Source organism: Halichoerus grypus, chromosome 8, assembly GCF_964656455.1.
Source record: "Halichoerus grypus chromosome 8, mHalGry1.hap1.1, whole genome shotgun sequence".
Taxonomy (NCBI): Eukaryota; Metazoa; Chordata; class Mammalia; order Carnivora; family Phocidae; genus Halichoerus; species Halichoerus grypus.
The window spans coordinates 116,806,088-116,822,802 of record NC_135719.1 but is presented as its reverse complement, the minus strand read 5'-3'; the positions used below and the strand labels follow the sequence as shown (position 1 = coordinate 116,822,802).

General features: G+C 55.8%; 1 protein-coding gene across 4 annotated transcripts in view; it reads right to left on the bottom strand.

Annotated features, from left to right (window-relative positions):
- Nucleotides 1-10: 10 nt before the first annotated feature.
- Nucleotides 11-16,715, bottom strand: part of PLEKHG3 (pleckstrin homology and RhoGEF domain containing G3) — a 33,851-nt gene continuing 17,146 nt past the window's right edge. The window contains exons 1-12 of one of the 4 annotated variants that reach the window (XM_078053814.1): nt 12,494-13,082; nt 7,305-7,694; nt 6,064-6,161; nt 4,762-4,831; nt 4,373-4,419; nt 4,114-4,264; nt 3,894-4,025; nt 3,471-3,653; nt 2,807-2,899; nt 2,473-2,559; nt 2,180-2,213; nt 11-1,861 (exon numbers count right to left, since the gene is read on the bottom strand). In XM_078053814.1, the coding sequence (XP_077909940.1) occupies nt 1,716-1,861; nt 2,180-2,213; nt 2,473-2,559; nt 2,807-2,899; nt 3,471-3,653; nt 3,894-4,025; nt 4,114-4,264; nt 4,373-4,419; nt 4,762-4,831; nt 6,064-6,161; nt 7,305-7,694; nt 12,494-12,556 (1,494 nt within the window). In that variant the 5' untranslated portion in view covers nt 12,557-13,082 and the 3' untranslated portion in view covers nt 11-1,715. The other 3 variants (XM_078053815.1, XM_078053816.1, XM_078053817.1) reach the window with 3 other exon arrangements.

Here is a 16,715-nt window from a genome sequence, read left to right as displayed (position 1 = left end):
ACTTGCTGGCCTTTTTTTTTTTTTACATCTTTTTTTTAAGTAATCTCTACATCCAACATGGGGCTCGAACGCACGACCCCGAGATCAAGAGTCGCACACTCCACCGACAGAGCCGGCCAGGCGCCGCTTGCTGGCCTGTCTTTACCCACACTTCTCACAAGTTCAATCGACTGATTTCAAACAACAGAAGCAGGGAGAAGAGCCACTCCAGGTGAGGACTCTGCGACAGACAAGAACCAACGCTTCCGGGTTAAGGGTGGACACCACACCTCGGGTGCGCAGCCGCCGTGGCGACCCCCGGCCCCGAGCAGCGCACACGCCCAACGGATGCTGTCGCACCTACACCAGAAAAGGCAAAGTTCAACAGTGGTCGGCATCCTCTACCTTAAGAGGCTCAAGGGATGAAGCATGTTTTAGAGAGATGTTTGTTTCATAACGGTTAGAACTCAAGTACAAAAACAAGCGAACGGAAGCCGACTCCATCAGGGTTCACAGGCGGAAATCTCGGTTCTGTGGAAACTGAGCTCTAAAATGACTCACTGCCCGCGTGCCCCAATAGCCACAGTGCGGGTGCTGACGTCATGACAGGCAGTACTGCGGTTCCTACCACCACCACCAGCTCTCCCATGAGCCAGAAGCTTCCAATTCAAAGCTATGGCAGGTTAAAGGGGAATGCTAGAAGGACAGGAAGAGCATCATAGGAGAAAGGAAAACAATGAGGGCCAGAAACTTATGAAGTAACACCCCCCCAACTGGGGGCTTTTCACGTAGGGTGTCATAAAACGTTTGCAACCATCACAAATTTGCCTAGGGTTCAAGGTCCATTGGGCATAATACCAAACAAAACAAAATCACAAAAGCTTTCCAGAGACCACTTGGCTCCATCTTCCAGAAGACCAAAGCCCACATGTCAATCCCCAGAGTCGTTCAGGGGACCCATGGGTCATGGCCAAAGCCTAGTGCACCCAGGAGATCCACACCAGGACAGTGGGCCAGTCACTCCCGAATCTTCTCTCCAGGGGTCTCTGAGACACTTCTCACTCCAACTCTCACCTCATCTATGTTTGGCAGGTGCCCAGCTGAAGCTAAATCTGTCCCTGGGCCTTGGACTCAAGAGCAGAGCACAAGCAGACGAACAGACGTAGAAAACACACACCCTTATCACCCCCAGAGCTAAGAATAAAAGCAAGGTTTTCTCTTTTTCAACAGACGATTCATTCCAATAAATCCAAGTACATAGTAGCAAGCCCAGTCATGGAAGAAAATCCAGCAGAGGAAAATGGAACTTTTTCCTGAGACCCAAAGTAAATATTTCCTGTCTGGATTTGGTGCCACTTGATGTCTAACTCGTTTTCCCCACGTCCTGCCTCTGTTCTGCTCCAGAACTGGGCTGGGGATCACCCATGATGTCTGAGCGTTGCTCCTGGCTGAGTCCCAGGATCCTGAGAGGCAAAGGAGCAAGGTTTTGGTCCCAGGAAAGCTAAGAAGGAGCACGGAGGCCTGAGTGAACAAGCATTCTCAGGGCCCTGGAAAAGGTGGGCTGCCCAGCCCTGGTGGGCAAGAAGGGCCCGAACGAAGGTGCCTGGGAGGGTAGCAGAAGCACAGGGACAGGACGCGCCACATGTGCCCGGCGACCCTCCCTCCTGCCCTTTCCCGGGATGTCCGGGGAGGGGAGAGCCAGCCCCAAATGCTGCTGCAGACAGTCCCCGTCCTGGTCAAGAGTCCTGTAAGGAAGCCTCTGCCCACACAGCCCTTCCCTTACCAGACTGCCGGCGCCCCTGGCGCGCATGCGTGGACACCTCGTCCTGGGAGGACCAAGCCTTCTTCAGGCGCTCTGGGCTGCAGCGGTACCGACTGGGATCTGCCCACGAGATTGACAATCAGCCTGGGCCTGGACTCTGACCATCCCTGACCCCACCTCTGCTGCCTGCCCCAGCTCCAGGGGCCAGAAGCCTCCAGAGCTCCCTCCTCTTCCAGCTTCCATCCAGAAATGTTAGGCAGTGGGGGTCCCACCTGCCAGCAGGACCACACCCTGGGTCCTGCAGTAGACCCCTAGCCCTTGACAGAAGGAGCGTCCCCATTCTCCCTGCTCTCTGGAATAGAAGTACCAGGCAGAGCTTCCCCAGGATCTAGAGATGTGGCCAGTTAGGGAGAAAGCAGGCAGAAAGAGTACACTTACAGTAGGAGTCCATTTCCAAGATGGCTTCCTTGGCCTGGAAGGGAAGGAAACGCACCCAGTTACCACGTTGCTATGCACATGCCTCTCTTGGCCCACCGGCTTGCTCTTGCTGCACTGGGACACCCCACACCCTGTGGGGCTGTGCCGAAGCCCACGGCGCCTACTGCACTGACCCCCACTTCGAGTGAAGCCGACGTCCAGCAGTAAGGCACTGGTGAGCCCCTGGAGCTGGCTGAGGGACACCCTCTCCCTGCACCCCGTCACGGGGCAGGTGGGGCACCCCGGGAACTCACCTTCTGGGGGATGGTGGTGTGGTGGTTCTCCAGGATGAGCCTCTTGATGTGGTGAGTCCAGCTCCGTTTCTCCTCCGCTGTTTTGGCCTGGAAGGACCGAAGGGAGAGGAAGCCAGGGATGTTACCACAGGCCAGGAGCCGTCAGCCGTGGGCCGTGTCCGGTGCCTCTGCCCTGCCAGGGCGCCTCTGTGAGGTTACCTGAACTCCTCCACACAAACCGAGACACGCCCGCAGGGATCGCTGCCTTGCAGAGGGAGACCGTGAGGCCTGGCACAGCTGAGCGAGCCGAGGCGGCGCCGTGTCCCCGGCCCGAGCACCCTGGCCCGCCCCTCACCTGAATGTTGTACTGCTGCTTGCTGTGCTTGTAGTGGGTGACGGTGAAGCACAGGGAGTCTCTGGTGCTTTCGATCAGCATCAGGGAGGAGCACTGGGGCAGAGGGAGAGCGCGGTCAAGCACGCGAACAGGTGGGGTGGGGGGGCTGACCTGGGGCCCCAGCCCCTCAAGACCATCCGGGGAGACAGGGAGAGTAATCTCAGAAGGATGGAGCTGGATCCACCCCAACTCGGGTCCTATGAAGAGGTCAAGAAATGGAGCCTGGGGGCGCCTGCTAGGCTCGGACGTTAGAGCCCGAGACTCTTGATCTCAGGGCTGTAAATCTGAGCCCCACATTGGGGGAAGAGATTACTTAAAAGTAAAATCTTTAGGGGTGCCTGGGTGGCTCAGTCGTTGAGCGTCTGCCTTCGGCTCAGGTCATGATCCCAGGGTCCTGGGATCGAGCCCCACATCGGGCTCCTGGCTCAGCGGGAAGCCTGCTCCTCCCTCTCCCACTCCCCCTGCTTGTGTTCCCTCTCTCGCTGTGTCTCTCTCTGTCAAACAAAATCTTAAAAATAATTAATTAATTAATTAATAATCAAAACTTTAAAAAAAAAAAAAAGAATGGAGCCTGGCCCACTGCAAGGGGGAAAGAGGGCAAAGGCCGTGACAGCAGCCTGGCTACCGGGATGTGGCCCTTGTAGACAAAGTGATCGCCTCGCTTCTTGGTGATGAGCAGTGCTTTGTCAAAGAGGAAGAAGGTCCTCTCGTTGCGTACACGGTGCACGCGGAACGTGCCCTCCAGGACAAGTTCCCCGTAGATGGTCAGGTCCGGCCCCTTCCAGTTGATGAGCAGCGACTGAATCTCCTACAGCAGAGAAGCCCCGACCCCAGAGTCAGGCTACTCGTGACCCTCTGGGGACGACACGAAACCCCAGAAACTCCTACAGACACAGCCACCACCCGCATCCATCAGATACACGCTGCCACAAGGGCCCCCCCAGAGAAGCCTGCCCCGCAGGGACACCCACCCTCGGCTCCCCCCAGCAAGGAGGCCGCACCCTGCCCACCAGCCGGCCTATCCCTCCAGCGACCAGCCCTGGAGCACCTGGAGCCGGACCGCATGCTCGTGTCTCCTCTTCATGTCGTTGATGTACCAGGCCACACAGGTCATGGTGTCAATGGCATCCTCCACCACCTCAAAGCCATCCTCTTCTTCATCAAAATGTTTGGCAATTTCCTGTGCGGGAGACAGGAGTGTAGGCAGCCCAGACTCAGCCCTGGCCCTCCCCCGGCCCCCCACATCCACAGGAAGACCACTGGGCTACCTGGAGCAGCAGGTGGTACTTGAGGATGCGCTGCACGGGCTTCAGCAAGTAGGAGCCCAAGGGCAGAGAGTGCTGTAGTAGCTCCTGCCGGTCCCGAAAGAACTTGGCCTGTTGCTTGTCCCGCATGCACTCGGTCAGGGCGGCCACTGAGCTGGGGGTGGGGGAGAAGGGGCCATCACCACCTGGGAAGGCCTACACAGGGATGTGGGGTGCTCCAGGCCCACAAAATAACTGTCTCCCCCTCCACCCCAATACTCACTTGGGGTAGTTGTTGCAATACTGGGTGTAGATATCAAACTCTTGACTCTAAGAGGAGACCAAACAAAGATGGTGATTTCTGGGAGACTCCCATTTGACTCTAAACTTGGGTATACCCAAAACATGGCCCTGACCCCCCCAGAGCACACTCGGCGCCCCTCTCCCTGAACACCTGCAGATCCATCTTTGGACCCATCTGTCTGGGACATCCCATCCACCTAGCGGCCCCCGGCTCTACCCCAGAATGCCCTTCCCATGAGACAGGGCACCGGGCACTTCCCCTGGACAGAGGCCTCCAGGACTCACACATCCTCTTAAGCTGGGCACGCCTGTGCCTCGGAGCCCCCAGCAAGGCGGGACAAGAGGCAAGGACCCAGCAGCCCCTCTTACCCTTTCCACGAAGCAGCTGGCCACAGCCACGGGATCACCATTGCAGCTGTCCAGGTCTCGGAGTAGCTGGCTGGGGGAGGGGAGAGTGGTCATCAGACCCCAGACAGCGCACAGCCTCCACAGCTACCAACACGCCCCCTCCCCAGCCTCCTGGTGCCCAGATACACAGGGAGCCCCGGGTGTCATGCCAAAGAGTCGGGGCGTCCATCCTGAGTGAGCCCCGCCCAGGCCAGCAACCACAGAAAGTACCCAGCACTGCCGCAAAGACGGGGAGCAAAGAACACCCACATGCTCAGCAAGCAGGAGAGACAGGGGACACCAGTACCCACCTTGGGAGGGGAGACAGCTCCTCTGCAGGCAGAAGGAGTCAAACACACAAAGGCAGAGATTAAAGGGGGGAGAAGAGAGAGAGGAGACTCCCAAAGGAACCAAAGGCCCCCAGTTCAAAAGGATGCACGAAAGGGAAAGAAACAGGGTGAGCCCCAGTACCCCCAGAACTTAGATGGGGCACTATGGGAAACCCTAAACACAATGTTCCCCGGACACCTCCTCCTGTGCACCTCTTTTCCCGACCCCACCACCAGCCAGCCCAAGTCACCCTGCGCCTGTTCTCCCGGACTTCTGCAGCTGGCCCAGCAGGAAGCCCCTCTGGCCCACGTTAAAGGGCCCAGGGTAAGGTTCCTCCTACTACCGATGCTGTCTCCTCAGGCACTGCCCCTCCCAACCAGTGTCCCTTCCCTGGGGAATCTGTGGGCCCAGGCAGCAACACACCAGATCCTCAAGGAGCCCCTATGCCCTGAAGCAGCCCCTCACCGGGCTTTGCTCAGCCTCCCCCATCACATTCTGCCTGGCCTGTCATTCTCCTAATGGGTCAGATTACCCCCAGGGAGACCTGACTTCCCATGGGGTCCGTGGGAAGGTGAAGAAGAAATAAAGAGATGTGCAAGTGGGCAGTGATGATGGGAGAGACAGAGGGGCCACACAGGCACAGGGGGAAGAGCATTACATGCCAGAGGCCAGCAGGTCCCTGAGGGGTGCTGGCCCAGGCTGGACCCAACATGCACATGGCCTCAAACGATCTAGCACATTAGCCCCAGGGCACATGGTCCCACATCCCCCTCTCTCCTACAGGGAGCTAACTATTCCGCTGAACAGGGATGGACCACCATTACCCACCCTCGGCGATCAGGCCCCAGGCCCACATATCACAACCCAAGAGACTAGGGACATCCAGGGCTCCTCCTTAGGCCCCGAGATGGGCCTCACAGGCAGAACACGGTGTGTGTTAGGCCCACTCCATACCTGTTCAGTGCATAGATGTTTTCTATGTTCCCAAAGAGGGCGCTGACTTGTTCTGGTTTCAGCAGCCCAGGCGTGTCAATGATCTTCAAGAGGTAGTCCTGTGTGGAGGGAGGCATCAGAACCCAGCCCCTCCTGGTGCAGTCCTGTTCCCCCACTTCCCCCAGCCACACCTCAGTTCTGTCCTGCATTTACAATGACAATGTAACTTCACAGACATCGCCTACTGTACTGGGCTGGAGAGCTCTCCTCCCCCCTGACCCCACCCCCGGTCAAAATCAACATCCATTCAGAACCTCGGAAGGTGACCTAATTTGGAAATAGGGTCTTTGCAGATGTAATCAGTCAAGGATCTCAGGACAACAGCATAGTGGATTTAGGGTGGGCCCTAAATCCCATGACAGATGTCCTTATAAGAGGAAAGGACACAGAGTGACACACAGAAGGTGGCAATGGGAAGATGGAGGCAGAGGTCAGGACAGAACATCTACAGGCCAAGGAAATCTAAGCAGCAACCACCTGGCAGAAGCCGGGAGGGAGGCATGGAATGCATTCTCCCCCTCAGACCTTCCAGAAGGACCCAATCCTGCCAATATCTTGATTTCTGACTTCTGGCTTCCTAAACCAACATAGAAGAAACTTCTGCATTTTAGCCCCCAGCTTGTGGTGATTTGTTACAGAGGCCCGGGAAACAAATACGTCTCTCTCCGCCGCGAACAGAGGGCATCCTCAGTGGCAGCCACCCGGCCACCTGCCCAGGGGCCCCGCGGGATGAAGCACGTCACACTGGTCCTGGGGGCGGGGGGGGCTCTTCATCTCACAGAGGAGGAACCTGAGGCTCGGGGCTTACGCAGGAGCCCGAGTCCCCGTAGCCAGGAAACCGGAGAGCAGGGATCTGGGCACAGACGGGCAACATCCAGGCCAGTTTCCCCACTGTGTTCAGTGTCTGTGAGCACAGCGGTCCCTGCCCCTCCCCACCAACCATGCCCACGCCCCGAGGGTCTGCAGGAGGTTCTGCTGGCCCAAAGTGAGGCAGCACCAGCAGTCTGAGGCTCCCCCCAGAGCAGGAGACATGAGGCCTCCCCACTGCTCCATGGGAAGCAGTCTGCTTCTGACACAAGCTGTCAGGGAGAACTTTCCCTCCAGCGGTGGCAGTGGGTTTACCAGCGAGCTGGGCCACCCGGAGCCGGAGGCCAGCCCCACCGCGGCCTCAGCAAGGCAGCCGCTCGGGCGGCGGGCCTCACCTCCACGATGCTGCGCAGGTCCTGCACGTACATCCGCTCCGTCTCCACGATCTCCCGCACCACTCGGCCCAGGTAGCTGAGCTTGTGCGCCGGGGCTGCCGGGGCCCGGCCGCCGAACGGGGACAGCGGCCCCCTCACGCTCAGCCAGCCGCTGGAGCTGCTGCTGCCGTTGGGGGGACGCCTCCTACTACCCGGGGAGCCCGCCCCGTTCTCGGCGGAAGCCTCGGAGCCACTGGGCTCCTCCATGGCACCGCGGCTGTCACGGGAGGAACCCGACGAGGACGTGGTCGAGGTCAGGCTCACCGGCCGCTCCTGGCCGCCATCCTGGCGGAGGGAGGCAGAGACGGGCATCCTGGCATCGCTGCCTGGCGAGGGCACTCCGGGGAGGTTCTGGGTGGGGCAGACAAAGAATTAAATCTCAGAATCCTCACAGAAACAGAAAGTAAAAGGCTGCTGGGGGAGGAGGGAATGGGGAGTTAGTATTTAATGGGTACAGAGTTCCCATTTTACAAGAGAAGTCAAGTCCTGGGGATGGATGGTGGTGATAGAGGAGGAACAATGTGAGTGTACGTATGCCACTGAACCACCATACACTCTAAAAGGGTTAAAATGGAAATTGTACGTTTGTGTATTTCACCACAGTTTTAAACACAACAATTCTGAATGTCAAGAAGGTCCCTTCCCTCAGACTCCACAAGTATGCACAAGGATGCCCAAGTAACATCCCTTCCTGACTCCCAACAGCTCCGGCATTCCCAGGAGGAAAGGGTGACCGCATCCAAGACAATAAAGGGCTCAGAAACCCGAGCCCCAGGAGAGCAGAGAGGACATCTCCGCTAGAGCAGCAGTCGGGGTGCCTTCGGACGGAACCCCAAGCTCAGCCCCGTGGCTCTGGCAAAGCACCCAGCCTCTCAGAACCTACCCTAGGGCTGTGTCCTTGAGGATGCAGCGACTTGCTGCAGTGACAGGTCTGAGCGTGGTGCCTGGCACGGGGCAAGGGCTCCATAACCCATCGAAACAGTGATGATAATAATTGTCAAAAAGCACTTCCCAAGTGCCCACTTGTTGGGGCCTGTGCTGGGGTCACCAGCAAGGACAGCTGAAGATCTTGCTCTTATGATCTAAGATGACACACATGCCAGAGGGTAAGATGCTCCTCAGGATTAGGACATTTCTGGGGGCACCAGCCATTGCACCATGAACGTGAAGCCTTCTAGATACTGACAGGGGAGGCAGAGGAGAGAGTACAAAGGCTCCCCAAGCCCCAGCACCTGGTACAGGCCCTGACTCACCCCAGCTCCCAGAGCACAGGAAATGCCCCAGGGCTGAGCCACTGATGAGTCTCTCTAAACTCCCTTTAGCACAGCAAGGTCAGGCAGCCCAGCAGACAGGAAACTGCTCCCAGGTAAGGCAAACGCAGCCTCAGGTGGACTTTAGTCCCTGAGCAGGTGGTGCTGTTCACAGTAGACCCACCTGGAACAACCTGGAGCAGTTAAGTCTGGGAGGGGCTAAGGCCTCTTGGGAAGGACAGGGACACTTTACCCCAACCCCAGCAGACCACAGCTCACCAACACCACTTTCCAGAATGTGTATTTCATTGCTGTTTGCACAAGGAACAAAGTTCCACCCGCACTTTCACTGCCCCAAAGCCTTCCACCCCTAGTTCTAGGGCTCGGAAATTACTAGACCACAGGCTAGAGCTACAAGAAGGATCTAGGTGCCACCACTCTGGTAACCCTGAATTTCCCCCTGCTTTTCTGGCTCTGCTGTGCCAGCACCCCTGGGCCCTGGGCTCTGGCTTTTGCAAATGTTCTCTCTGCCTGGACATTACTCCCAAGTCCCTGCGCACCCCAACCCCCACCCTGTCTATCCCAAGCCATACCACCCCCCAACCCGTCACTTATACCCAATCCTCAGGTTTCAGATTAGAAGCCAGCCCCCTTCTAGAAACCTACCCCAAAAACAAACCTGGATGCCCCCTTCTGCATACTCTTACAGCACCCCAGGATTACCCCTACCACTACCTGTGTGACTGTGACTAGTTTGAGATCCCCTGCCCTAGACTGTAAGCAACCCAGACTCAGGGGCCTTAAGGGTAATCTGGCAAATGGATGATGGTGAGCAAACTGGTGCGTCTACTGCGCTAACAGTCGAGAGCCCAGCAAGGACCCTCTCCAGCTCAGCACCCTGCCGCAGGTCTCAGCTTGCGCAGAGGGAGGGGTGTCACCTCCCTGCTGATCTACAGGAGCCTCTCATTTTGCACGTAAGGACACAGGGGCAGCGCTAAAGCCATGCCTGCCTTCTCCCTCCCTTCCAGGTGCAACAAAGGAGAATTAACAGGCTCATCTTGGTGAAACTCTGAGCATCTCAGAGGAGAGCCCCTTGGGAAATGCAGCACTGTTACTTTTTCCTCCCTCCTCAAAAGAGCCTTTGTTTTTTTTATTTTTTAAAGATTTTATTTATTTGACAGAGAGAGACACAGCGAGAGAGGGAACACAAGCGGGGGGAGTGGGAGAGGGAGAAGCAGGCCCCCCGCGGAGCAGGGAGCCCGATGCGGGGCTCGATCCCAGGACCCCGGGATCATGACCCGAGCCGAAGGCAGACGCCCAACGACTGAGCCACCCAGGTGCCCCTCAAAAGAGCCTTTAAAATCAACCAGCTGATGGGGCACCTGGGTGGCTCAGTCAGTTGGGCGTCTGCCTTCGGCTCAGGTCATGATCCCGGGTCCTGGGATCGAGTCCCACGGTGGGCTCCCCGCTCAGCGGGGACCCTGCTTCTCCCTCTGCCTCTGCTGCTTCCCCTGCTTGTGCTCTCTGTCAAATAAATAAATAAAATCTTAAAATAAGTAAATAAAATAAATAAAATAAAATAAAATTAGCCAGCTGGGCCTTTCTACAGAACCAGCCCACAGGGTAACACTGTGTCATTTCCACACAAAGAAAGACAAAGATCCAAACTCCGCCCCAGTCCTTAACCCCCAGCCCTATGGGACTCCGGTGGGTGTCCTTCAAACCCTGCTGCAGTCAGGCCCCCCCACCCCCACTGTCAGTCGCAGCTGGAACAATGGGACAGAAACTTACGACCTAAGACCTTTCCCAGATCAAACCTGGGGTCAGTCAGCCCCTATGGGGATGCTAAATGGCAAAGGCCCAAGTCCCAGATGGATTTCACAGCTGGCCAGGTCAGTTTTCAAGTAAAAGATTAGCCACAGCCCCCCTCCACCCCCACCACACTCTCAGGGGGGCCTTCTGAGGGTCACCTTTGGGGACCCCATTGCCCTATGAACCCAGAAACAAAAGGAAAGCATCTTTTCTCCTTGGAGCACTCTCCTGTGGTGGAACGCAGCCGTCTCCCTGCAAAGCAAGCTCACACTGTCCAAGCAGTGCCCCTGCCCAGCAGGCCCCCGGGCTGAGACGAGGCATGCCAGCCGAGCGCTGAAGCGTTCTGAGTGCTACAGCACAGCACGCCGCTTTCATCTCCTCACAGCTCCATGAACTCAGTCCCACTGCCGCCCCCATTTTACAGACACAGAAACCTGAGGCCACAGGAGCATGCGGTGGAGCCTGGACGTGTACTTGGGCACACAGGCTCAGTGTTCCCGCCGCCCTGCCCCTGCCTGCGGTCTCCCTAATGGATTTCACACAAGCCGGGGCCACAGGCAAACGATTAGTCACAGGCCTGGATGCTAGGGCTCTGCCTCAGCCTAAGCTGTGGGGAACTTACTAAGTCTTGAAAGATCGTAGCTTTTAACATGATACTTCATTTACCCTACAAAGGCCGTGGAGGTAAAGGAATGAAAGTGAAGATTCCTTAGAGCTATTTCTAGACCTGCTACTCTGTGACCTCTGGCCATTTACCCTCCTGTTGGAACATGGTAAAATACAGATTCCAGGTCAAAGGATGGCAGGTCATGGAAAAGGGAAAAAGCATGAGGTCACCAAGATCTGACTATAATTCCTTATATGAGACAAGATCTGCAGGGACCAGGAGACCCAGGACCACAAGGCTCTCTAGGACAGGCTTCCTGGAAAAGAATGCAAAGACCCAAAAAGGGAGGATGACAAGCATGTGGGGCAGTGAGAGCAAACAAGGCAGAGTCCACGGGGGCTGTTGGTAGGACCATCGCACTCAATTTGAGTGCATTCTGGTCCTAAAAGCCTGAGCCCAACCATTACTGTGTGTGTACTTCAGACTCCCAAAGAGACAGCACTAGTACCTGCCCACATGTCCCGGGCCAGAGGCAACATTTCCTTCCTCTCCACTAGTATCCCCCAAATTGCAAGGTTCCCCTCAAAGACAAGATTAGAACTCAGGTCTTCAAAACTCACCTGGAAGACACAGTCTGGCTGGGGAAGTGGGAGCCTAAAGGAGACAGGCAGAGAGCGGCCTAGCTCCCAAGCCAGATGCACACGCCTACCTCCTCCTACCGCACCCAGTTTCCAGTTTTCCTGAAGTCTCCCCCAGCCATGACCTCTTCCATCTCTCAACATGAGTCAGTCCAATCATCAATCAGTGAATCAGTCTTCTAAAAAACTTGGTATCTCCAGTCCCACACCTGTGAAGGTCCCCCAAGCCTTTCTTTTTGATGGACCCAAGAAGTGGCTCAGACACAAATCTGTCTGGTGGGGGCGGGGTGGGGGGGGTCATGACAGGAGAGGAATGTTTCTTTTTTAACACTCTCTATATTTAAACACAATCCGCACCCTTCCTCTGCCCACACCTCCCCAGGTTATCGGCCCTCCCTTCTGAGGACCTTCCCTGAATGTCCCCAGGCGGAGAGGCAGGCTGCAGCAGGCCCCTTGGCTTCCCAGCACAGCTGACTGGGGTCAAGTCCCACATCCTTCTCCTCCTCAGTAGGCTCAGCACCATGCCCCCAACCTAACCCATACCTCTGCCTCCAACAGAAAAAAATGACAAAACCCATAATTAGCCCCCATGTTCTATCCTCAGGCTTCCGGTCACTGAGGCAAAAGGACCCTGCTCCCCCACCCCCAACTTCAGAAAAGATGGTCCCAGGGATGCCTGGGTGGCTCAGTTGGTTAAGTGGCCGACTCTTGATCTCAGCTCAGGTCTTGATCTCAGGGTCATGAGTTCAAGCCCCGTGCTGGGCTCCATGCCCAGTGTGGAGCCTACTTAAAAAAAAAAAAAAAAGAAAAAGAAAAGTAAGATGGTCCCACAGGGGCACTCACCTGGAACCTTCTGGAGAACCTCTCCTTTTCTGGTCCTGAGGAATCCCCAGGACTCAGCAACATTCCCTTCTGGCCCTGCCTCCCTGGCCAGCAGGCTGCTGTGGAGAAGGCAGGAGAGGGAGGGGCGCGCTCTCCGGACAACCCTCCGTGCAGGCCAGCTCTGGAGATGCCCCAGAAAACAGTTTGCTTCCGAGAGGCCGGCTCCAGGTGCAGAGGAGGCTGATGTCATCCTTTCACCTTCCGCCCCTCCCCCCACCCCTAAGGAGCGGAAGCCGACACACCTGTGCTAGAGGCAGGCCGGGACCGAGCAGGGGGCTCTCCCAAAGGCAACTGCTCCAACATCCGCCAGCCCTGCACACCTCCCCAGGGGCTCTTCCATCTCTCAACTACACCTCCTACACATTCCAAAGGCTCTCCAAACCTGGGCAGCCAGCCGCCTTTGACCTTCCCCAGAACGACGGCCCCCAAGTCCCCCGTCAGGATCTCCTGAGAGGGCACCAGAAGGAAGCAACAGAGAAGAGCTACAGCGCCTCCAGACAAGCACCGCAGGAGCAAGGGGAACGGCCGCCGAGACCTCAAACTGGGGTGCTGCGCTCACTGGGCTGTGCTGTCACCCACAGCTGGGCGCCGCCCCACGCCCGGCTCTGCCGGTCTGCTCTTGCCACTCCCCCTCGGCCACACCAGCGGGAGGACACCTTTCACCACAGCCCCAGGCTTCCCGGGGCACAGGAGGGTCCCTGAGAGGGTCGGGCTCGTTTCCCCTTTCCGGAGCAGTTTCCTCCCTCGGGAGATTCAGGAGCTCTAAGCACCCTAAGACAGGACAAGGGAAGGCTCCCTGGGGAGTGACTGTGTTCGATATGTTCAATGTGAGCGACGTGACTGTCACAGAGGCTGTGCAAACAGCGTGATCAGGGTTTCTGGGCCACAAACCCAGGCCAGCTGGCTCAAACTCATTTCCCCTCATGAATGTAGATTCCCTCGTGAATTCCCTTTCCCACCACCCCAGAACAGCAGGGGCCACCAAGTGTGGCCGGGTCTTTGAAGCGGGACTTCAGCTGCTGGGAAGGAAAGGGATCGTGGCTGCCAGTGGAGCCCTCCCACCTGAATCCTGGGAGGAAGTTTGGGCCTACACACTGAAGTCCAGAAAACTCCCTCAGCCTGGCCCTGCAAGGGAAGGAAAGCCCCTGGTATCTTGTCTCAGTGGAGGACCACTTGCCCGCACCTCACTGTTCCCACCACCCCACAGCCCCAACATTTGCTCGTGTGGTTTCTCATACCTGGGATGTATCCCAGACCCTCTCTCCCTACACAAATTCGGTCGGATCTCCTCCTTCAGAAAGGCCTCCTCAGCCACTTCCAGCGCATCCAACACACCCAATACTGTAGACTTCGCCCCCCACTTCAAAGAATAAGCACATCCTAATCATCCCTGGATATAAAGAACCCACAGATGTTGTTTTATTTATTTTTTTTTATATTTATTTATTTGACAGAGAGAGACACAGCGAGAGAGGGAACACAAGCAAGGAGAGTGGGAGAGGTAGAAGCAGGCTTCCTGCTGAGCAGGGAGCCCGACGCAGGGCTCGATCCCAGGACCCTGAGATCATGACCTGAGCCGAAGGCAGACATTTAACGACTGAGCCACCCAGGCGCCCCCAGATGTTGTTTTATACGGCAAGAGAGACTTTGCAGATGTGATCAAGTCGAGGATCTCGAGATGGGGAGATAACCCTAGGCTACCTGGGTGGGCCTGATGTAATCAGAAGGGTCCTCACAGGAGGGATGCAGAAGGTGTTGGAAGCTGATGTGACAACAAAAGCAGAGGGACAAACAGAAAGAGGCTGCCGGCTTTGCAGATAGAGGAAAGGGACAGCCAGCAAAAGGATCTGGGCAGCCTCAGGAGGCTAGAAAAGGGGAGGAAACAAATCCCAGAAGGACCACAGCCCTGTGGACCCGGATTCAATTCTGACCTCCAGAACTGTAAGATAATAAATATGTGTTGTTTCAAGCCACTAAGTTTGTGGGGTTTGTTAGAGCAGCCATAGGACACTAATACACACACACACACACACGCATGCACCACACTTTTAAATCTACTGACCCTGAGTATCACTTAAAGTGCTGGTCCCTGGGGGGTACAAATGTGCATACTTTTCTTCTGGACTAGACAGTAAAGGTCAGAGGGGCTGGGCCTGCTTTCTTTTTTTTTTTTAAGATTTTATTTATTTACTTGACAGAGACACAGCGAGAGAGGGAACACAAGGAACACAAGCAGGGGGAGTGGGAGAGGGAGAAACCAGGCTTCCCGCGGAGCAGGGAGCCCGATGATGGGGCTCGATCCCAGCACCCTGGGATCATGACCTGAGCCGAAGGCAGACGCTTAACCGACTGAGCCACCCAGGTGCCCTGGGCCTGCTTTCTTGTACCATTCCTTCACCCCCCAGAGAGCAACGTACATACCAGGTGCTCAATAAACACCCGTGGAAGGTCTACGGGATGGTGCTGCAGCATCTCTCACCAGTCCCATAGACAAACAGTGGTCAAAACCAAGGGCTGAGCCAGATCCTCCGAAACTAATGAGTTTCCACATTAGTCACTACCAGCAAGTTTCCAATCTGCCATGAGGTACCCAGGAGCAGTGACTGCTCAGTCAGCCTAGCAAGCCTGTCCTACTTGGCCCCAGACAAGGGACTAGAGCAAGGGCATCGCTGCCTTACCATCATGCCACATATCAAGTGACCAGCCACAAAAAACTGAGAGGAAGGGAAAAATGGCCAAGGAACCACTTTGGAATTTGGAGAAGAGACTATAATAAGGTCCCCCTACAAATAGCCCAGGAAAAGCCGTCTACCAGGAAGTTTCATATACATACATACTAAAGGCACATGAGAACAATTACTGTTGATCAGAAATTGCTATTGCTCACAGCCAGGGTAGGTCAACGTGGCTCCCAGCACAGCTCATCATTAGGCAGGGAAATGACACAATGTCCCCAGAAGATGGAGCAGCTAAAGCCGGGGCTAGAAATCACAGACAGACTCGGTGTTCCTAGAGGCCCCACCTCTCTCATCACTAGGCCAAAAAGGCTCACAGGACCTCCACGCCTTACCAGCAAACTTCAGGAACCTTGCCCTGCAAATCAGCCATCTTGTCCCCACCGCAGGGGGCAGGGGCTGCTGGTTTGGAGGCCCCTAGGCTGGGGTGGGGGCGGTGAGGAAATGTGAGCCGCACCTTCAACAGTTGCAGCATTTACTGTTGCATCACGTTCAAAGGCACTGGAGAATCTCAGCAGGAAGCAAGTGGGAACAGAGGGGTTCCATTAGGACCCTCTGAGTCCCCAGCAGAAGAGGACAGAATATGCACATGTGTGCACGGGAGTCCACGCACTAAATGGATCCACAGGCTCTGGAGCCGGGCAGATCTGGTCTAAACCCCAGCGACTCCACTTGACTGGCCCCGTGTGGGCTTGGGCAAGTCACCCGACCTCGCGGAGCTTCAAGTTCCTCATCTGCAAAATGAAAATAAAAGCACGCACCTGACTGGGTCTCCAAGACTGAGAGGATACAGAGCAATGCGCACGACCTCTGCCACGCAGTAAGCCCACCCTAAGCGGTAGGATGACAAGGACAGATAAATTATTATTTGTTTCACAAGCACTGGGCCAAGAGATTTTTTTTTTCTGATTTATGCCTATAATTTTTATCCACATCTCAAATCAATAATAAAGATGAAAGTGTTCAACTTGGTGAACTAGCATGACCTAATCCTCGCCCGCCAGACATTCATCATGTATAATCCCGACATTGATTCGAACCACGATCTTATATGGGAAAATATAAAGCAATTCAGCTGGAAAGGAAAACAGTCTGATAGCCATGCCTGACAGAAGGGCAAAGCAGAAGATGAAGTCTAAGTGAGTCAGAGTCCTTTGCTGCGGCAGGCAGGGCACATTCCTCAGGGCTCCACAGGGAAAAACAACGTGTACTGCAAGCAGCTAAAGAGGAACAGAACGACAGAGGACACCAGGCGTAAGCAGGAACAGAATTGCAGGAAATGGAAGGTGGCAAAAGCACAAATAAGTGATCAGTAACAACCATCCTTGACACAGGCCCTTGGGTTTTAAAGAAAAAACGAAATCCAGCTGCAAGGTGGACATGTGAAGGACCAGGACATAAGACAAAAACTCAAGGTACGAGGAAAGCCTTGCTGTTCACCCATTTCC